The sequence below is a fragment of the Carassius auratus genome, chromosome 21, assembly GCF_003368295.1.
Source record: "Carassius auratus strain Wakin chromosome 21, ASM336829v1, whole genome shotgun sequence".
Classification (NCBI taxonomy): domain Eukaryota; kingdom Metazoa; phylum Chordata; class Actinopteri; order Cypriniformes; family Cyprinidae; genus Carassius; species Carassius auratus.
The window spans coordinates 24,988,279-25,011,912 of record NC_039263.1 but is presented as its reverse complement, the minus strand read 5'-3'; the positions used below and the strand labels follow the sequence as shown (position 1 = coordinate 25,011,912).

The window sequence follows — 23,634 nt, the reverse complement described above, 5'->3', positions numbered from 1 at the left end:
AGTGAAATAAGTAACCTGTGGCTCCTACACTGAGATAAGTTTGGTCTAGAGTAATCTTTCACTCAGAAATTGCTCGTAAATTTCAGAAAATAACATTGCATCTGTGAAACTTTAAAGTAGACGACTGAAAACTGAAATATTGTTTAATTAAATATTATTATACAATTATATAAAAATTAATAGTATTATATGATTAAAATATATATTTAGTTATTATTTGTTAAACAAATATTCATGCAAATATATAAAGTATTTAAATATATAAACATATTTATATAATCTAATAATCTTTATTTGATCTCCTGTAACGTCCTGTTTAATGTGTGTCACAGGTTATAGCAGGAGATTGTGTGGAGTTTGAGTTGATCTAAATAACATCTTTATGTTTTGGTGAAACTCAGTGAGAGTCTGGGTGAGGTGTGTTTAACTGTCATGTTTTATTCTCCGTCTCTCTCTCTCTCTCTCTCTCTCTCTCTCTCTCTCTGTATGTTAGTTGGCATTAGAGAAACGAGAGCTGCTGAAGTGCATTGTGGGAGTGTAAAGAGGTGGAAGAACTGAAGGAACCGCGTGACAAACTGAGCGACGTGATGCCAGGAATGAGTGCGCAGGACAGCAGCACGGTAAATACACACCGAGTCTCTAAATACAGACTTCTCTAATGCTCATCTGTTCAGTCAGGAGCATTAGTTTCTCCAGTCTTATTCTGCTATCATTAAGATTTTTTTAAATAGATTTAAGTGCTGTGTTTTCAGATGTTTTTTATTTTTATATATTAAAGAATTATATATATTTATATATATGTCTATATATATATATCTATATATATATATATATATATAGAGAGAGAGAGAGAGAGAGAGAGAGAATTTTTTTTCTTTTATATATATATATATACATTTTTAGTTTTTAGTACATCAAGGCAACAACAAGCTGAAATAAAATGTTTACCTTTTATATATTTTATCTTACTTCAGTTAACATTGTTTATTTCTAGTAATTACATTTTTCATGTTTTTTTTTATGAAATTTTTGGGCCAGTTTTGTATAAATGGCTTAAAAACAATATATTCATGACAAAAAAAAAAAAAAAAAAAAAAAAATCAAATATAATTTTTTTTAAATTAAAATAAGGCAGAAATGCAGTTTAAATTAGGATTTTGTTTTAAATAGATTATATATATATATATATATATATATATATATATATATATATATATATTAGTACATCAAGGCAACAAGCTGAAATAAAATGTTTACCTTTTTTATATTTTATTTTATTTCAGTTAACATTGTTTATTTCTAGTAATTACATTTTTAATGTCTTTTTTATTAAATTTTTGGGCCAGTTTTGTATAAATGGCTTAAAAACAATATATACATGACAAAAAAAAAAATTATTTAAATATTTAATAAAAAAAAAAAAAAGTAAGGCAGAAATGCAGTTTAAATCAGGACTTAGTTTGAATATCTGAGTGGAGTTTAGCTCGGCGTGTCTCTGCAGAACGATGTTGTTTGGCATCTATTCCTGTTAAACCCAGGCGTGCGTGTGGCCTGCTGCAGGTGTGTGTGTGTGTGTGTGTGATCCAGATGTTGTTGCTGATGCTGATGTGGATCTTCTGGAGCATCTGTCTGCTCACCTGCAGCTCCTCTCCTCCGTCACGCCTCCTGTTTCTCTCCTTCACCATGTTCTGTCATTCACAATCAGCTCTTTCTTTCTGTTGTCTCGCTCTTTTCTCCTGAGGTTTGGATGATGGATGAACATTGCTGGGTGTGTAATAATAACAACACTGATGATAATTAAACAGGCCGTTTTAGAGATGAATAAAAGGCGAGCTTGTGTTAAATGCACCGTTTGTGTAGTGTAAAATCAATCCATTTATAGTTTTTATTCACGGTTTGGTAACAATTGACAATAAGGTCTCTTTTGTTAACATCACATAACATGAATTATCAATGAACAGTGTATTTGTACAGCGTCTTTCAAGTTAAAGTTACTAGCCTCGACAACTAGCTGAAATAAACATATATATATCGTAAAGAGTGCAGTGTGTAAAAGCGGCGTCCGTCCACTTCTGAATCATGAATACATGACTGTGTTTAGGTCAGTCATGCAGACACTGAATCACTAGCGATCTCATACCAGTGTGTGTGCATCGCTCTTGTTTGAGTGTGAAGTGTGTAAGTGAAGCTGTGTGTTGAGAAGAACAGAAGAACACAGACTCGGTGAGATCCTGAGCTCAGAGTCACAGGAAACTGGGTCAGAGCACTTCCTGCTTTCAGCACCATATGTTCCTCCACCACAGCCTGAGGGACACACACACACACACACACACACACACACACAGACACACACACACACACACACACACGCACACACACACACGCACACACACACACACATAGACACTCACACACACACACGCACACACACACACACACACACACACACACACACACATACAGACTCTCACGCACATATACACACACCTATACACACACACACACACACACACGCACACACACACACGCACACACAGACACACTCTCACGCACATATACACACACCTATACACACACGCACACACACACACACACGCACGCACACACACATACAGACTCACACACACACACACACACACACAGACTCTCACACACACACACACATACAGACTCACACACACACACACATATACAGACTCTCTCACACACACACACACACACACACACACACACATACAGACTCACACACACGCACACACACACACTCACTTACAGACACACACACACTCACTTACAGACACACACACATACAGACTCACACGCACACACACACACACACATACAGACTCTCACACACACACACATACAGACTCACACACACACACACACACACACACACATACAGACTCTCACACACACACACATACAGACTCACACACACACACACACACACACACATATACAGACTCTCACACACACACACATACAGACTCACACACACACACATACAGACTCACACACACACACACATACAGACTCTCACACACACACACATACAGACTCTCACACACACACACATACAGACTCACACACACACACACACACACACATACAGACTCTCTCACACACACACATACAGACTCACACACACACACACACACATATACAGACTCTCTCACACACAGACACACACACTCACTTACAGACACACACACACACACACGCTCACTCTCTCTCTTAATTAGATTACAAAAAAAAATGTGTGCAATGTGCTACTGAGAATTTCGGGACAATTTGTTTAATTGTTTAATTTTCAAATATTATCATCATGATGAGAATTAAACGGAGAGAACACATAAGTCCTGATGCACATTATTAGGCCTTTTCTAGTGATTACGCAGTTTGTGTGAACGAGGCAGATGATGATTCTGACCCGCTCTCACGCCCCTGTGACCCGCCTCATTTACATACTAATCCCCGCCCCCTTCTGTCATCATAACTACAGGCTCTGCCATCATCACAGTTTTGGGGAGTTTATTGGTCATAATGTTAATCATCTCTGTCATATTCATAAATGCCCGGCTGTCACAGGCTTGTCTTTTATTTCAGCTCACTGATGCAGACGCAGACAGATCAGATTCAGTGCAAGTTAATCACATTAAATCATAGATTAATTATTATCCACTCTGAGCTCTTAAATACTGGAAGTGATTGGCATTGTCGCTGAAATACTCTGGTAAAGATGATAATACCACGGCATCGTATAATATATCAAGATATATCAGCCCACAAACTCTCCTGATGGTTCATCTAATTTCATATTATGGTTTGGATTAATTTATTCATTTATTTATTTGATTTTTCTTTTTTAGATGCACCTATATAGGTTTTTTATTTCAGGTTTAGTTTCTTATTTGACTATATGAAGCTAAACTAAAAACTGTTTAGTTTTTAAAGAGAAATTTGGCCTTGCTATTTTATTAAATAATTTTAGATACTATTATTTTTCTATTTATTATAATTTGAATCCGTTTTTATTTTTACATTTTCTGTTTTCATTTCCATTTTACATTTTGATGTTAGTTTTTGCAATTATTGTCATTTTTCTATTTTCATTTTTAAATGTGTAAATTTGTTCACATTTGGCAATTTTATTATTATTTTTTTTAGTATATTTTAGTACATTAAGCTAATGAGAAATGTTGCTTTGGCAACTAGCTAAAATAACATTTAATAAAATATTTACTGTCATTGAGATACAACTATAAGTTTTATGATTTTAATTTTATTTGTAATTTTATATTTTCTGATTTAATTTAAATTCGATTTTTTTTGTCATATTTATATTTTATTTTAATTATGGCTGCAGTTTTTATTGACGTTTAAGTTTTAGTTTATTTCAATATATCAAGCTAAACTAAATAAAAATGAGATGCTGAGAACTTGCTGAAATATTGACACTATTTTATTAAATATTTTGAGATACATTTTTTTATTAATAATTAAATTTATATTAATTTTAATTGTAAAGTTTTAGCCATTTTTATAATGTATTTTTTTATGTAAATCTTTTTATGCATTTTTATTTCAGTTTATTTAATCTTTTCATCAAATTAATCACATTAAGTGATAGATTAAGTGATAATCCCCTCTGAGTGACCGGGGGGAGCCGGCCGCTCTGTTACCCAGAGATCAGTGCAGCGTCCCTGGGGAAGAGCGCTGAGCGAGTCCCTGGATTAGGCCTCAAATCACCCTCATTTCCATAATTACGCTTTATTAATTGATATATTGGATGATGGTGTATAGTGTGTGTGTGTGTGAGAGCGTGTGTAGTGTTTACTGACAGCCAGCTGTTTGGGATTTTTGTATTTCAATATAGGATTGGATTGTAAAAGAGCCGCCAGCGAGTATCAGAGCTTATATAATGTGAATTCATCGCCTCTCGTCGACCCTGATCTCTTTAAGCTCACAGTAATAACGCAATTACATCTGTGCGGTTCAGTGGCACATCAGATCAGTTTCCACATGAGCAGATCGGAATCTGTCCAGAATCTCACACACACACACACACACACACACACACACACACACACACACACGCACACACACATATTTAGTTTGTTGTTTTAGTATATCAAGCTAAACTAAACTAAGTGAAAAAGAGGTTAAATTGCTACTTTAAATAATTTAAATAACAATTTAAGAAATGAATAATACAAATTTAATTAGAAGTAGCATGTTAAACATAGCCATCTGTAAAATGTCAAATAAATATAGTTTTTTTTTACTATATATACACATTATTTCAATATTTTTGTCATGTGTTTGTCACACCAGAAAGAAAATAACTACTTGGAATTACTTTGCATTAAAAAAAATTAATTGCACATTATTTTTCATAGATTTTCAAACTATGCATTCATGCATTATTATTGTTGTCCACAAACCCTTGAACAACAGCAGAGAAAGAGTTTGTGACCGAACTGAGGCAGAAACGACTCATATTTGGACTGTGTTCTTCAGTCTGGGTGAAACGGCGCTTGTGTGTTTCGTAATGCATCAGTTCAGTCGTAACTTGCACACGTTTGAAGGGTGTTTCGTGTGTTTTCACTCAGGATTATCACAGTTGCGTAACTCTAGTGGGTGAAACGAAGAACATTTCTTCAGAAAAGCGAATGCAGTCTAGTGTGTGTTGAATCAGTGATGTATTTCTAGGGAAAAGAGAGGGAAGACGCATCAGTGCGTGTCTCCAAACACAATGCAGACGCTCAGAAAAGATCGTCCAAAGCGCGGAGCCTCGCGCTGGAGGACGAGGACTGGATCTGGACGGCCAATAAGAAGACGCCGCTGATCACTGGATCCAATCTGACGCGCTCTGGAAGTGTTAAAGATCTTATATACAGGTTCGACGGGCCGCCGACGCCACCGCCGCGCCTCGGCTCGCTCAAGATCAAACGGCACGACACGAGCGCACAGGATTCTGGGAAAATGAGACATGAAAGCAGGGAGAGAGGGAAGAACCAGAAACAGAACCAGAACCAGAACCAGAACCCGGTCTCTGGTGAACCGTCCGAACCGGAAACACAAGAAAGCTCTGAGCAGAAACGCCTCGCAGAAGAGCAGAAGAAGAGCGATGATAAAAAACAATCGTCCAGGCGCAGCAAAGACAAAGCTGTTGTTGTCTCTGATCCTGGTCCGGTAAGTGTCTGAGCCGCTCTCGCTCTCGGACCCGTCTCGTCCCGCCGGCCGATCTGCTTCACTGTGAATCTGAGTCCTGACACACATGAATCTGCCGCAGTCAGCCAATCACAGCCTTTGATTTCAGACACGCGCTTCATCAATCAGCCCACACTAATACAAACTCTTCTCTTTTTTTTGTCTGTGCATGCGCAGTATTGTTGATTCACTACCTGTGAGATTCTGTTATTTTATATTTACAGTCATATTTTGAATGCGTTTTTATTGTTAAATTTCCCTTTTAATCTTTTATATTTATTTAGGTAATTTTATATTTGTTACTTATTTTCATTTATTTTTTATTTTTTTATTTTTTTACTTAGTTTTAGGAATTGTGATTTTTATTATTTTATTATTATTATTATATATTTATTTATTTCCGTATAGTTTTTTTTTTCTTAAATTTCATATCACCTTTAGTCAAGATAAGTTAGAGGAAATAAGATGTTGCCTTGGCAAGTAGCTGAAATTATTATTATTATTATTTTTAATTTAGTTTAATTAATTTATTTTGTTATTTTATTAAGGTTAACTATATTTGTTTATTTGATATTTGTTTTATTGATTTTTTTATTTTTTTTTTATTGAAAGTTTAGTAATTTTGTTGTGTGTTTTCATTGTTATTATTATTATTATTATTAAGTTTTATATCAGTTTTAGTTATTTTAGTACATCAAGTTAAACTAAATAAAAAGGATAAATATTGCCTGGGCAAGTAGCTGAAATGAAATAAGTTTGTTTTTTACATTTTTTTTTTTTTGCATTTGTTTATGTTTGTATTTATTTATGTATTTTTTACCTTAAGGGACAGTGTACATTAATAAAAATAAATAAATAAAAGCTAAATTAAATGGCACATAATACACTGAAATAATCAAATTGTAACAAAAATTGTTATAGCTGAAAGAAAAACAAGTAATGAACTTTTGTTGTTAGTTGTGTAATAGCCTTGTGCATGATGTGTGTGCTTCAGATGTGTGTGTTTGTTGTATCTCTGTGTTTGTAACACAACATGCATCTGATCTGCTGTAATAATTACTGTGTGTTGATTTATGATTGAAACAGCAGCTCTGTCCTCACTCGTTTGTGCTCTTATTCATGACGCTGAGCTTGATTTTCGTAGTTTAATGTTTAAATGTCTCTCATGCCTCTCTCTTTCTTACCCAGCATTCCACTCTTAACGGCGAGCAGCAGCGCAGCGGCCCTCAGTCCGAGGATGAGCCCACCACCCCCAAAGTCCGGCCCAACCCCAGGTACCAGCTCTTCCTGGGCTCCAACGGCTCCAGCCGCTCCAATGGGTCGGGGGACGGTGGCGGGAGCAACGGGAATCTGATGAGGGTCAGTTCAATGATGCGCGGATCCATGGAGTCGCTCTCATCCCGGGACTGGGACAGCATGTCCGACAGAGTGAGTCAAAACATCTAATTACTGCCTTAGTGAGTAATTTAAATGTTAGTAAAGAGCATAGTGTAGTACAGTATAGTATAGTGTATACTAGTCAACATTTGTAGTGGATCAACACCTTACCCTGAACCTAAAACCAAAATGCGTTCTTGTCTATTGCATAGCATAGCATAGCATAGCATAGCATAGCATAGCATAGTATAGTATAGTATGGTATGATATGATATGGTATAGTATGATATGGTATGGTATAGTATAGTATGGTATTATGGTATAGTATGGTATAGTATAGTATAGTATAGTATAGTATAGTATAGTATAGTATAGTGTGATATGGTATGGTACCATATAGTATAGTATAATATGATATGATATGATATGATATGATATGATAGGATATGGTATAGTACCATATAGTATAGTATGGTATGATTTAGTATAGTACAGTATAGTATAGTAAAGTATTTTATGGTGTGATATGGTATAGTATCGTACAGTATAGTATGGTATGATATGGTATAGTATAGTATAGTATAGTATAGTATAGTATAGTATAGTATAGTATAGTGTGATATTGTAGAGTATAGTATTGTATAGTATAGTATAGTATGATATGGTATAGTATCTTATGGTATGATATGGTAGAGTATAGTATTGTATAGTATCATATAGTATAGTATGGTATGGTATCGTATAGTATAGTATAGTATGGTATGATATGGTATAGTATTGTATAGTATACAATAGTATAGTATGTTATGGTATAGTATAGCACGTTATAGCATGGTACGGTACGAAATGGTATGGCATAACATACTATAGTATAGTATGGTATAGTATAGAATGGTAGAGTAGAGTAGGTATAGCATATTATAGCAGAGTAGAAAACTATAAATTGACTAATAAACTCTAATAGCATCTCAGTGATATTAATATGATAGAAACTAATGCTTTTTGCAATATTTTGGTCAATTCTTCCACAACAGTTATGCAGTGCTTGGTTTGCATGTTTTTAAAAAATAATTGGAAAAATATTTATATTTTGCATTAAATAAAACAATGCATTATTTATTAATATATACACATGTTTATATTTAATACTGTTTAAACATATATATATGAAATATCTGTCACAGCAAAAGTTATAATTTATATCTAGAATTAAATTTTTGGCATAATTTTAATATAACCTGTTAATTCTATTATTGTAATACAAGCAGTTTTGTTTTATTTTAGGCTAACTATTTTTCAATTTTACAGGAATTATTAGTATTAATATTCTTTATATTATGCCATGCTCTAACAGTACAGTGATGTCTCTGTTTCTTTCAGATGGGTGGCTTTGAAAGTCCTCCCCGAGTTTTCAACAGTCCGTATTCAACGCTCTCACTGGAATACAATCCCATCAACAGAATGTCTGACTTCAAGGTGAATAAACTCAGTTACACAGATGCTAGTGAGTGTGTGTCCCTCTAGTGGACAGAACGTGTGTGTGTGTGTCCTACAGTCTCACATAAGACACTTCACTCTCTTCAACAATGACTGTCTACTTCTATTAGAATTATATCGGCTTCTCTGACTTCAGATGAATTCAGGTTGCAGTGCTCTGATTGTGATTTGATTGGTCTGTCAGACACAGGAAGTGATGTCACCCACCTTCTCTGAGATGAACCTGTTTGGTCTGAACAGAAGTGTGAGTCCTGTTGGCAGTCCAGCTATGAACCAGCGCACACGAGTCCACGGATACGAGAGTCTGCCCCGCAGACGAGACGTGAGTCTGCCACAAATACATACGAGTCAATAAAATAACCAATCAATTTATATTACAATTATATGCATGTTAACTGAAAAATTTTAAATAAATATAAATATATATATTTTTTAAAACTGATTCTGTCTCAATCTGTTTCAAAATTGCAAACTATAAATAAAAATGTTTAGAAAATATATATTTTTTTTAATACTGAATATTGTATATAAATATGAAAACTAAAAAACTAGTCAACAAAACAAACTTACTTTAATTAAAATTTACAAAAACTTTGAGAAAAATTCAAATAATTTAAAAACCAAATAATAAATAAAAATAAACAAAAATCTAAATATTAATCAAAATATTAAAATAAGATAAATAATAATATATATACAGTATAAACATAATATAAAGATTACAAATAAAGATTTATATAAAGATGCAGTCAACATACATAAATATAAATGTAATATTAAAATAAACAAAATAAAGTGATCAGTTTGTATTGAAATAAATAAAAACAGAAAGAAAGAAATCAATTAATATTAAACTACATAATGCATATAAATATAATATATATATATATATATATATATATATATATATATATATATATATATATATATATATATATATATATATATATATATATATATATATATATATATATAAATATAAATGTAATATGTATTCAAACAACATTAATAAACTACATTTATTGTATCTGTTACATTTTATATAGGTTTTCTAACAAATAATACAATAAATAATTTATTAAATGCACTTATTTATTAAATAATTAAAAGCAATAAAACTGAGCACCTTTATGTCCCAGAGGATGATTTTCATTAAACCTCATGTTTTCTCTCTTGAAGGCGACTCCAAGTCAACTCATGCAACGAAACAACCAGCCGAACAAACTGGATTTCATCCAGGAGCTGACCAAACAGCTGGACGACTGTCGCAGGGTACGTGTGCAACACACACTCATCCATAAAACACACTTTAATTCACATGTTATGCACAGTTGGTCATATGCCTTTATGAATACACTGATGTCCAGGTCAGGATCCATGCACATTAGCTTTAACCCGTCTGTTCATGTGCTGCAGAGGAACCAGTTTCTGGAAGCGGAGAGCATCGAGATGGAGAAGGAGAGGAACCAGATCCGCTTCGAGATGCGAGGTCTGCTGGTGAACAACGAAGATCTGCTGCGGACGAACACACAGATGCAGGGCGAGACCAACCGTCTGCGAGAGAAGATCGTGGAGCTAGAGAGCAACAACAACGTCATGCAGGAGCGCTTCAGAAAGATGGAGGTACAGACACCACCTACAACACCCTACACACACCCTGCTGCTCGCAGGTCATCAACACGTGTGTGTGTGTGTGTGTGTGTGTGTGTGTGCAGATAGAGCTGAAGGAGGCGCGCGAGGTGATGGTCGAGGCAAACACTCAGGAATACGCCTTCAACTTCCTGCAGCAGACGCTCAAGAACAAAATACAGGACACTGAGGTGCGGAAAAGAGCGTTTACATCACAAATAAATATGCTTCTCATTACTTTCAAAGACAAAATAATAATACAAAATATATTTTATCATTATTTTATGTTCATTTAATTTTATTATTATAGTTTTTATTTTTAGCATTTTATTTTTTCTACTTTTGTGATTTCCATTTTTTATATTATTTAGTTTATTATTGTAATATTTATTTATTATTTGATTTTTTCATGTTTATTTTATAAACCCCATAAAAAGACTTTTCAGGAATGTAACCGTAATGTCAAAAAAAGGTTAAATTAATTAAATAATATCCTGAAATAACCATAAAAAAATGGCAATAAGTTTTATTTATTTTTTTCTTACATTTATATGTATATTATTTTTTATATTATTCTTACATTATTGTACATTTATTTATTTATTTATTTATTTTATTATATTATTTTGTGTGTATTATTTATATTGTTATATTTCTTATTATTTTAAGTTTTTGTTCATAAAACAAAAGGTCATTTGTTGTATTATTTATTTTTATTATTATATTAATTGGATTTTTATTATTATTATTATTTATATATTATTTATTAGTTTTTTGTTTGTTTTTGTGCTTTAGTAATGCACTGCAGCTTTGTCATGCAAATAAACCCTAAAAATGCTCAATGCGTTTCAAAAGCTAATGACATTTAATAGGCAAAATGTAAAATTAGGGCTAATAATAATATCATTTTACATCAAGTAACTAGTTACTGGAAGCTGCTCATCTGGGCTTTATTTGCTGTGTGAAAATGAATGAATGTAACTGTTGTTGGCCTTTTTTTGGGAGGTATTCTCAAGCTGAGCTTCTGTGTGTGTGTGTGTGTGTGTGTTTTCTTCAGGAAGCTCTGGAGAAACAGACTCAACACAGTCAGACTGTGTCAGAGAAACTGTGGCTCGCCGAGAGAAACCTGGAGGAGCTGGAGCTGGAGAAGGACACCAAGGCCAAGAAAGCTCTGGAACTCAGCAACACTGTGTCCAGACTGGAGAAAGAGGTACACACACACACACACACTCACACACACACACACTCACTCACTCACACACACACACTGTCTCTCACACACACACTCTTACTCTGTGTCAGCTGGCAGAGGCTCTTCAGGAGGGGAACCAGGCTCGAGCGGAGCTGAGTTTGCAGCAGAAGCTGAGAGCTGATGTTCAGCTGCGGATGGAGGAGCTGGAGGAGAGCGTGCTGGAGAAGGACCAGGAGCTGCTGCGCCTCACACAGATCGTCAGCAGACTGCAGGGAGAGGTTCGACTCACACACATCCATATCACTTCTCAGAGAGATCAGTACTGCCATGCAGTTATGATGAGACAAGAGATTTCTGTTTCAAATAAACACTGTTCTCTTGAACTTTCTGTTCATCTGTGAATCCTGGAACATAATGCATCACAGTTTCCACCGAAAATATTGTGCAGCACAACATTGATAATAATCAGAAATGTTTCTTGAGTAAATCATCATATTATTCTGATTTCTGAAGATCATGTGACACTGAAGACTGGAGGAATGATGCTGAAAATACAGCGCTGCATCACAGAAATAAATTACACTTTAACACAGATTCACATAGAAAACAGCTGTTTTACATTGTAATAATATTTCACAATTTTTCAATATATTTTATCAAATAAATGCAGCTTTGATGAGCAGAAGAGACTTCTTTCAGAAACATTATCAAACTGTTTCAATGGCAGGCTTTTAAATATTAGTGTGTATCATACAGTAGTACTGTAGAGTCATGCGCGGGGTTAACTAAAGATAAAAAAGAAAAAAGAAATCCGAAATAAAAAAAAAAATAAAAACTTCAAACTCCTTTTATTTCAAGAGAAAGAAAGTATTAAAAAACTTAAGAAATACACAGACATATTTCATAATAATAATAGTAATAATGCCAAAACCACTAAATCAAAAATTACTTAAAATAAAAAATAATTAAATAAAAAAATTACAAAATTAAATGACATTACTAGTAATTTTTGGAAAGCATTTAACATTTTATGTGCAAGACAAAAGATGCAGTGCATTACTGGAGCACAAGAACAAAGAATAAAAATAAAACAGCAATAAAATAATAATCAATATGAAATGTGTGTGTGTGTGTGTGTGTCAGGTGACGTATAAGCTGAGTGATAAGGAGCAGACGCTGGAGGAGGAGATCCAGCTGCGAGAGCGTGTTCAGCTGCAGTGTAAACAGGCCGAGAGGACGGTGGAGGATCTGCGCATGGAGCTGCAGACGCTGGGACAGTCCCGAGACGAGCTCTCCAAACAGCTGAAGCTGGCTCAGGTACGGCGCTGACGCCACACACACACACACACACACACACACACACACACACGAGCTCCACTGACAGAAGCGCACGCATCTGTGTGTGTTTCAGGAGAAGATCATCGATCTGGAGGCTGATCTGGAGGAGCTGCAGGAGAACGAGCAGCGATCGGCGGCCAAACACAAGAGAGCTCTGGATCAGGTCAGAAACCGCTTCACACCCAGAGATCAACATCTAAACTTCATAAGAAAAATATAATAATATTAGATTTTTTTTTTTACATTGTCAATATTTTGTTTCCTATTATCATAAACGTTTTAAGAAATTATGGATTGAATTGATTTGTCTTTTTTTCAATTTTATTATTATTAAAATTAAATAAACTGTTAAACCAAATTATTAAAAATCAAAACAGAAAACACAGAATTTGGGAAAAATTAAATGATTTTATACAGCCCCCCAAAAAAATTTCGTTACATTTTAATTAAAACCATGAAATGTATATCATTTAACAACATTTTATTAATTACATTTGTTTCATTCAATTATTAAACATTTATGTAATTGTGTCAAAAAACGTCAGAAAAGAAAAACACTAGTATAGTACTGCACACTATTATAGTGTTTATTAATATATTAAATTAAAATGTTATATTTACTTTTTATTTTAATGTTAGTTAAAAGTTCTATTAAATTTGTTGTGCATTTTGTTATTTTTATAAAATTATTTAGTTATTTTGAGTACATCAAGTTAAACTAAATTTTTTAATTTGGGCTTAAGAAATTCTTTTGATGTGTGTGTGTGTGTGTGTGTGTGTGTCTCAGTCGGAGCAGCTGCAGATGAAGCTCATCCAGGAGAAAGATCTCAACAATCAGCTGGAGGGTGACAAGGCCATCCTGGAGAGACAGGTGTGTGTGTGTGTGTGTGTGTGATAATATATTAATAGAGTAATTGAAATTGAGTATATCTGCTGTACTGATGCTGATGCTGTGTTCAGCTGCGGGATCTGCGCAGAGAGATGGAGGAGCTGCAGAATAACAGAGTGGAGGTGGACTCCATCAACAGAGCCGAGATCAAAGCCAGAGAACTGGAGAACACACTGAGAGCCGAGGAGAGGTCAGACACGCTTCATCACTGTAATATCTAATAATACTTCAGCTAATAGCAGTCTGAATGATGGGTCGGCCGTGATTCTCCTCAGGAGTAAAGTAGTGATGAGCAACACCATAAGCAAACTGGAGAAGAAGATCCTGGAGCTGACGGAGCAGATGGAGGAGGAGCACAAGATCTCCAGCGAGCAGAGAGAGCTGGTATGATGAAGATGACACATCCACACCAGCAGAGGGAGACACAGCATCACACACACACACACACACACACACATGAACAAAGAGTGACAAACTGAAAAATAATCAGTTTGAGAATTCAGCAAAAAAACTAAACCGAACTCTTTCACTCACAAAGAATTTCTGCACAATTATGAAATATATGAATTATAAATAGAAATTAAATATATATATTTTTTTCTTATTTATTTATTTTTTTACAGAGAAAAATACATTTTGTAGTGCTGTTCTCATAGTGTTAGTGGTTTGAACAAACCCACAAAACTTACTGTAGTATTAAACATCAGTGGGGAACTAGTTCCCTCCACAGAATTTAAACAAATCAATAATAATACACAGATATTACTATCACAAATCAAACATGTAAATTGTAAGCTATAAACATGCAATTACAAGAAAAAAAGTTGCAAAATTCATATTTATTATTTAAGAAGTGTTTTTTGTGTGTTCTGTGTGTTCAGATGAATCAGCGAATCCGTTCACTGAAGCGGCAGCTGAACGAGGCAGAGGAGGAGGCGAGTCGACGGGACGTCCAGCACCGAATGACACACAGAGAACTGATGGAGGAGAGAGAGACTAACAGCCGTCTGCAGAGACAAGTACTGGACCACCAGCTGCAGAACAAGTGAGACACACACACACACACACGTTTGTTTTTGTGTAAAGTGTGTTCATCCCATAGGTGTAATGGTTTTTATTCTGTACAAACTGTTTATTCTATGTCCCTTCACCAACCCTACACCTAACCCTAACCCTCACAGGAAACTTTGTGCATTTTTACTTTCTCAAAAAAACTCATTCTGTATGATTTATAAGTGTTTTGAAAAATGGGGACATGAGTTATGTCCTCATAAGTCACCCTCTCCTTGTAATACCTGTGTCATACCCATCTCATTATACAGAGTTGTGTCCTGATATGATACAAAAACAAGAGCACACACACACACACACACTCTCACACTCACAATCACAAGCTCACACTCACACTCTCTCACACGCGCTCACTTTCACATGCTCACTCTCTCACATGCGCGCTCTCACACAGTCTCACAAGATCACACACACTTACACTTTCTCACACGCGCTCGCTCACACTCACACTCTCACACACGCTCACTCTCACTCGCTCACACACACACACTCACACTCACACACGCTCACTCTCAGATGCTCTCACACGCTCACACACTCACACACATTCAATCTCACCCGCTCACACAATCACTCTCTCACACGCACTCACTCTCACTTGCTCTCACACACTCACACACACTCGCGCTCACTCACACATGCTCTCACACACTCACTCTCACATGCTCTCACACACTCACACACACTCGCGCTCACTCACACATGCTCTCACACACACACACTCACTCTCACACGCTCACACTCACATGCTCACACACGCTCACACACTCACTCTCTCACACACGCTCACACTCGCACACTCTCACATGCTCTCACACTCACTCACACACGCTCACACTCACATGCTCTCACACACTCACTCTCTCACACAAGCTCACACTCGCACACTCTCACATGCTCTCACACACTCACTCTCACACGCTCACACTCACTCTCACATGCTCTCACACACTCGCTCTCACTCTCACATGCTCTCACACACTCACACACACTCGCGCTCACTCACACATGCTCTCACACGCTCACACACTCACACTCTCACATGTGTTCACTCTCACACACTCACACTCACATGCTCACACACGCTCACACACTCACTCTCTCACTCACTCTCACACGCTCACACTCACACTCTCACATGCTCTCACACACTCACTCTCTCACACACGCTCACACTTGCACACTTTCACATGCTCTCACACGCTCACACTCACACTCTCACATGCTCTCACACACTCACTCTCACACGCTCACACTCACACTCACATGCTCTCACACACTCACTCTCTCACACAAGCTCACACTCGCACACTCTCACATGCTCTCACACACTCACTCTCACATGCTCTCACTCTCACATGCTCTCACACACTCACACACACTCGCGCTCACTCACACATGCTCTCACACGCTCACACACTCACACTCTCACATGTGTTCACTCTCACACACTCACACTCACATGCTCACACACGCTCACACACTCACTCTCTCACACACACTCACACGCTCACACTCGCACACTCTCACATGCTCTCACACACTCACTCTCACACGCACTCGCTCTCACACGCTCACACTCACACTCTCACATGCTCTCACACACTCACACACGCTCACACTCACTCACACATTCACGCTCACAAGCACACACTCTCTCATGCACACACTCACTCCCATGCACACACATGCTCACACACACACTCTCTCTCTCTCACACACACACACACACGTTTGTTTTTGTGTAAAGTGTGTTCATCCCATAGGAGTAATGGTTTTTATTCTGTACAAACTGTATATTCTATGTCCCTTCACCAACCCTACACCTAACCCTAACCCTCACAGGAAACTTTGTGCATTTTTACTTTCTCAAAAAAACTCATTCTGTATGATTTATAAGTGTTTTGAAAAATGGGGACATGGGTTATGTCCTCATAAGTCACCCCTCACACACACACACACACACAAACACACATATATACACACTCACACACACACATTTTTGTGAATTGTGGGCACATACCATAGGCGTAATGGTGTTTATACTGTAGAAACTGTGTGTGAGAGTCCTAGACCTAACCCTGGCCCTCGCAGGACACTGTGCATTTTTTCTTTCTCAGAAACCCAACTCTGTATGATTTATAAGTGTTTTGAAGAATGGGGCCTCGGGGTAATGTTGATGTTATTTTGTTCATTTGTCCTGCAGGAGGAAAGAGTCCAGACACACTCTTGAAAGCCTGAATCTGAACCTGAGTGAGGATGATGTTGGTAAAGAAGAGGAAGAGAAGCAACAGAGTGAGTCCCAACCCACAGAGAAGCAGATCACTCAGGTGTGACTGGACCCCAGCCAAATCCCCCTGTAAACCTGCTGTTTCCCCTCAACTATCAAAGACTTCAAACCAAAACATTCACACAAACCACTTGAGTCCAGGTCTACGAGAGAGAGACCGGATCCAGAGATGCTCTGCGTGAACAGGAAGTGGAAAACACTGTGGGAAAGCTCTTTCCTGTGGACTGACACTCTTAGGGTTTTATTGAGAAGCTCTTTCAGGAGACTCTACCAAACCTGGTTACAGTAAGCTACCGCGTGCATTAGTTCTCTATCAAGCTCTCCTTTCTGTTTCTGTTGTTATTTTCAGTTCAATCAGCCGTTTACATTATGCATATATTAATATAATGGAGATTATGAAGTGATGAAGTGTTTGAGATTGATTTGCATGCGTTCAGCGATCAGGACAGCTGATGTATGGACCTGTGCTGATTGTATTCTGCTGAAGGTTTTTAGGGAATCCTCTTTATTAAGTGTTGATGATGCTGTGTGTCTCTGAAACACAGCAGCAGTTTCTGCTCCAGGGTGTTCATGTGTACTACCGCATGGTAATAAAATATTATAAACCAAGATGGGTTTTTTTTTGGTCTATAACTTAAAATACTGGCATTAACTGTCAATTAATAAAATGACAAAAACGTTTAGTTTATGTCTCACTTGTCAGAGAATACAAGTCATAATTGTTGCATTTTAATAATATATATAAATATATATATATACTGTATATTGATGAAAAAAGCTGTTATTTTGAAATGTATTTTAGTAAAAAAAAAAAAAAAAAAATTAAATTGTATGTGTATTTTGAAAAATACATATTGAAGTATATTTTAAAATGCATTTGAGAATTCTATATATTCCTCATTCAGAAATGGACCATTCAAACTCGAGATGATTTTTTCCTCTTTATTCTTTAGTAACATGTTGCACGCATAACAAAAAATAAACGCTCTCAAAGGAAACCGAAGAGTTAATTTTTTTAACCGGTTGTGTTGTTTTCTGTACCGTGATGCAGTAAAAGAGTCGGGCAGCGTTTCATTGGTCAGTAGATCTTTACAGGCACGAGGAGAGAAAACCCTTCAGTGTAAACGTCAAGAGAACAACATCACTGCTCATAAAGCCATTCCTGAAACCACACGAGGTACTAAACCAGTAAAACAGCAAAGCTGTCAAGCCAAGCAGGAGTTCAGTAGAAACACGATGCAGCGCTCCAGAGATCTTCATGATCAGACATGATGTGATTATGGCACACGATGAGTTAAAGTTTTGGCACCAGAAGATAGAAATCAAATCAAACTAGCACAGAATTAACCATCTCAATCCCAGTACAATCATAACCAAACCAGCTCATATTTCACCCCAAACTCACAAGACAAATATAAGACTTGATATGCACTAAGAATATTAAACTTATTTTAAGTTACATTTTTTTGGATTGTAATTTCACAAATGTGATGAAAATTTTTGAAAAAACATAAATTGTGATTTATACATCCATAGTATTTATGCAGCCTTTTTTTTTTTTTGCAGATTTAAACATCGTGTTTATGATATTTTGTGAGAATGAAAAATAAATTGACTTTTTTTTATTTTTTGAAATTTGGAATAGAGATAATGTCAATGGATTTTTTTATCTATGGTGAAATATGAGATATCCATGACATTCACAAAAAAAGGTGATTTGTACAAGAACACGTTCAGGTCATATTTCACCCCAAAAAGACCAAAAATAATCATATATTTTTCATTAATAAATGTTTGCAATGCCACAATTTCAAGATTTAATAAAACTGAAGTTTTTTCATAAAATTTTAATTACTACAACTAAAAAACACACACACACACAGAAATGAGAAAAAAATATTTAAAAACTATTCCAGAAAAACTAAAAAAAAAAAAAATCATGAATATGATGTCACAATGTGAAACATCCTACTGATTTTGAATTTAGGGTGAAATATGATCTTGACGTAATCTGCATTACTTAGCCTGTTTATGAGATGTTTCCCAGATTTCAAACACAGAAACACACCGCACATCTCCAGCTAATCATTTGCACTTGTTTGCATGAATCTGAACACAAGCTAAGAGGACTGAGACGTGAATATGCAACATCCATGCTTCCAGTTTCTCCAGAGCTCTGTATGGAGCGTTTGATTTGGGGATCGATCGTGTTTGGACGTCAGCCGCGTGTGACCGCATGCAGCGACACGCATGAACACGCAAGAACACGCAAACATTCACAAGCTCACGTCAGTCATGCACAGGCTTCGGTTCAAGCCAACACTCTGACAGCAGTCTCTCCTGTTTATTTGATCAAAAATACTGCAAAAAATCTGAAATATTACAAGAATATAACACCGCTGTTTTCTATTTGAATTTAGCGTAAAGTGTAATTTATTTCTGTGATGCACAGCTGTATTTTCAGCAGTGTCACATGATCTTCAGAAATCAGAATAATATGCTGATTAACTGCTCAAGAAACATTTCTGATTATTATCAATGTTGAAAACACTTATCAGTAATAGTTTTGTGGAAACTGTGATGCATTTTATTTTTCGAAAGAAAAGCATTTATTTGTAGAAAGTAGAAATATTTTGTAACACTATAAATGTCTTTACTGTCACTTTTAAGCAACTTAATGCATCCATTTTTTTACTGTGTGTGTGTGTGTGTATGTATATATATATAAAAAATTACACCTAATGCATTTGCAACATTTAAATGACTAATATATGTATACAATAAATAAGTAAATAAGATATACACATATTCTTGAAATAAGCTCAAATTTGACATAATAATTACTACTAATATTACTGCACTTCAAAATAAAGGTGAAAAAAATCTTATCACAGTTTCCACAGAAATTTTGGGCGCCTTAACTGTGTTCAACATTGCTAATAATCAGAAATGTTTCTTGAGTAAATCATCATATTTTCATGATTTCTGAAGATCATGTGACACTGAAGACTGGAGGAATGATGCTGGAAATACAGCTGTGCATCACAGAAATATATTACACTTAAACAGAGATTCACATAGAAAACAATAATAATTTTTTCAAATTTGTACTGTTTTGACTATATTTTTAACCAAATAAAAGCTGCTGTGGAGAGCAGAAGATACTTTTTTTTCAGAAACACTAAAAACTCTTAATTATTCTAAATTCTGTCTGGTAGTGTATGAACGTCGTTCAGCTCTCTCTGAGTTTTTATGTACATTCATTTAGATAATGAGTGTCCAACTCCAGATTATGGCCACATCAGGTTTTTATCTCTATATGAATATTTCAGATGCATTTCCTGACAGTAATAATCTGGGCTAAATGTGGACGGGTTATTAAAGATGACGAGGCAGTCCCACAGCTCTCACAGACTCAGTCCACACACATCTGTAATACAGTAGGCCAGGAGGATCCGGATGGGTGCCGTCGCTGCTTTAACACGCACACTTCTTCCCGTCGGCCGCTGCGGTGTCCAGTTTGCTGCTGCCGTCGGTGTTTTGTGCGTCCGCCGAAGGTTTGTCCACACACTGCTCCATCCTCTTCATCACCAGATCCAGCAGCGTCAGGACGGCCTTGTCCACCTCCGCTCCGGTCGCCGCACTCGTCTCGAAGTAGGGGATTCTGGGAAAGAGGAGACAAAGACAAACATCAGAAGAAGAACCTGGATTTTCTCACACACATACAAACAATACATGTTCTGTTATATAATGACAGACATCCACATACATAGATATGTGAAATTGAAAATAAAGGGAACGCTTAACAATAAAATGTAACAAACAAGTATTTTTGAGCAGTTTATATATATATATGTATACTGTTATGTGTGTGTGTGTATATAAAGTTTTTTTTTTTTTTTTTTTTTTGTGAATAAATTTTTGCCAACTTTTATGTCTTCAAATTAATCCAGGCATAAAAATTTTATCACGTTCCGAAATGTAACTAAGTACCACCAAGAAAGTAAATAAGATGCAGACAAAATTACAATTTTAGGCAATCATTACTATATTTAATAATTAAAAATATTTTTATTTATTTTACTACTAATATTTGTTTCTCTTTAAAAAATGGCAGATGACCAGGAAACTTTGCATTCAAGTTATTCATTTCACCAGTTGATGCATTGCTTGGGAATCTAACCCATAGCCTCGGTGGCATGATTTACTGCTTAAACCAGAAGAATGGTATGATAGCTAATAAACAATTATGATGTGTTTGTATCCGGCCAAGCAGAAGAACGGACGTTTTTATGACAGAGCAGCATCAGCAGATGAAGCTCAGACTGATTCAATAACACCACAGAGAAATTCATTAGTTTTCACATTAGTCTTTACACACAATGCATGACTGTGTTTTCATCATCTCACACACACAAACACACACATACACACACACTCACCCGTATTTGTCTGCTAGTTCCTTCGCTTGTTTCTCCTGGACTTCTCTCTGGTCATTCAGATCGGCTTTATTACCCACAAGAACAATATCTGGGTTCTCACAATACGCGTTTGCCTGGAGCTGACCTACAAAAAGAAGTAGAAGATAAAGATTAGGAAGATGAAGAAGGAAGAGGAAAACGGAATTTTGAAAAGAAGAGTATGAAGTAGATGAAGAAGAGGAAAAGGAAGAAAAGAAGAAGAAAAAACCAGCACTGTAAGTGAGAATCCCGTCTACACTGAGTCTGTTAATCTGGTTAGTGCTATTTAATGTTGGTGAGTGCTTGTGAGTGGTGGTGAGTGCTGGTGAGTGCTCGTGAGTGGTGTGAGTGGTGGTGAGTGCTGGTGAGCGCTGGTGAGTGCTCATGAGTGGTGTGAGTGGTGGTGAGTGCTTGTGAGTGCTGGTGAGTGGTGTGAGTGCTGGTGAGCGCTGGTGAGTGCTAGTGAGTGGTTGTGAGTGCTGGTGAGCGCTGGTGAGTGCTCATGAGTGGTGTGAGTGGTGGTGAGTGCTTGTGAGTGGTGGTGAGTGGTGGTGATTGGTGGTGAGTGCTAGTGAGTGCTGGTGAGTGGTGGTGAGTGCTTGTGAGTGGAGGTTAGCGCTGGTGAGTGGTGTGAGTGCTGATGAGTGGTGGTGAGTGCTGGTGAGTGGTGGTGAGTGCTGGTGAGCGCTGGTGAGTGCTAGTGAGTGGTGTGAGTGGTGGTGAGTGCTGGTGAGTGGTGTGAGTGCTGATGAGTGGTGGTGAGTGCTGGTGAGTGGTGGTGAGTGCTGGTGAGCGCTGGTGAGTGCTAGTGAGTGGTGTGAGTGGTGGTGAGTGCTTGAGAGTGGTGGTGAGCGCTGGTGAGCGCTGGTGAGTGCTCGTGAGTGGTGTGAGTGGTGGTGAGTGCTTGTGAGTGGTGGTGAGTGCTGGTGAGCGCTGGTGAGTGCTCGTGAGTGGTGTGAGTGGTGGTGAGTGCTTGAGAGTGGTGGTGAGCGCTGGTGAGCGCTGGTGAGTGCTCGTGAGTGGTGTGAGTGGTGGTGAGTGCTTGTGAGCGCTGGTGAGTGCTCGTGAGTGGTGTGAGTGGTGGTGAGTGCTTGTGAGTGCTGGTGAGTGCTCGTGAGTGGTGTGAGTGGTGGTGAGTGCTTGTGAGTGCTGGTGAGTGCTTGTGAGCGCTGGTGAGGTGCTGGTGAGTGCTTGTGAGTGGTGGTGAGTGCTTGTGAGTGCTGGTGAGTGGTGTGAGTGGTGGTGAGTGCTTGAGAGTGCTGGTGAGGTGCTGGTGAGTGCTTGTGAGTGGTGGTGAGTGGTGGTGAGTGCTGGTGAGTGGTGGTGAGTGCTTGAGAGTGCTGGTGAGGTGCTGGTGAGTGCTTGTGAGCGCTGGTGAGTGGTGGTGAGGTGCTGGTGAGTGGTGGTGAGTGCTGGTGAGTGGTGGTGAGTGCTTGTGAGTGGTGGTGAGTGCTTGTGAGTGGTGGTGAGTGGTGGTTAGTGCTTGTGAGTGGTGGTTAGTGCTTGTGAGTGGTGGTGAGCGCTGGTGAGTGCTGGTGAGTGGTGGTGAGTGCTTGTGAGTGGTGGTGAGTGCTTGTGAGTGGTGGTGAGTGGTGGTTAGTGCTTGTGAGTGGTGGTTAGTGCTTGTGAGTGGTGGTGAGCGCTGGTGAGTGCTGGTGAGTGGTGTGAGTGCTAG

General features: G+C 37.3%; 2 protein-coding genes across 6 annotated transcripts in view; one reads left to right on the top strand and one right to left on the bottom strand.

The window, feature by feature from the left end:
* Positions 1–18,108, top strand: part of LOC113039067 (cingulin-like protein 1) — a 31,949-nt gene extending 13,841 nt beyond the window's left edge. For all 4 annotated transcript variants that reach the window (XM_026196956.1, XM_026196955.1, XM_026196958.1 and 1 more), the window contains exons 3-18: positions 494–620; positions 7,405–7,644; positions 8,974–9,069; positions 9,275–9,412; positions 10,270–10,362; positions 10,507–10,713; positions 10,806–10,910; positions 11,777–11,929; positions 12,022–12,189; positions 13,055–13,228; positions 13,323–13,412; positions 14,037–14,120; positions 14,210–14,328; positions 14,414–14,522; positions 15,020–15,183; positions 17,416–18,108. In XM_026196956.1, coding sequence (XP_026052741.1) covers positions 588–620; positions 7,405–7,644; positions 8,974–9,069; positions 9,275–9,412; positions 10,270–10,362; positions 10,507–10,713; positions 10,806–10,910; positions 11,777–11,929; positions 12,022–12,189; positions 13,055–13,228; positions 13,323–13,412; positions 14,037–14,120; positions 14,210–14,328; positions 14,414–14,522; positions 15,020–15,183; positions 17,416–17,545 — 2,103 coding nt within the window. In that variant the 5' untranslated portion in view covers positions 494–587 and the 3' untranslated portion in view covers positions 17,546–18,108. The remainder of the gene's footprint in view (positions 1–493; positions 621–7,404; positions 7,645–8,973; positions 9,070–9,274; positions 9,413–10,269; positions 10,363–10,506; positions 10,714–10,805; positions 10,911–11,776; positions 11,930–12,021; positions 12,190–13,054; positions 13,229–13,322; positions 13,413–14,036; positions 14,121–14,209; positions 14,329–14,413; positions 14,523–15,019; positions 15,184–17,415) is intronic.
* Positions 18,109–20,673: 2,565 nt separating this feature from the next.
* Positions 20,674–23,634, bottom strand: part of LOC113039084 (ras-related protein Rab-27B-like) — a 31,585-nt gene continuing 28,624 nt past the window's right edge. For both annotated transcript variants that reach the window (XM_026196982.1, XM_026196981.1), the window contains 2 exons: positions 21,942–22,065; positions 20,674–21,163 (listed from right to left, as the gene is read on the bottom strand). In XM_026196982.1, the coding sequence (XP_026052767.1) occupies positions 20,977–21,163; positions 21,942–22,065 (311 nt within the window). In that variant the 3' untranslated portion in view covers positions 20,674–20,976. The remainder of the gene's footprint in view (positions 21,164–21,941; positions 22,066–23,634) is intronic.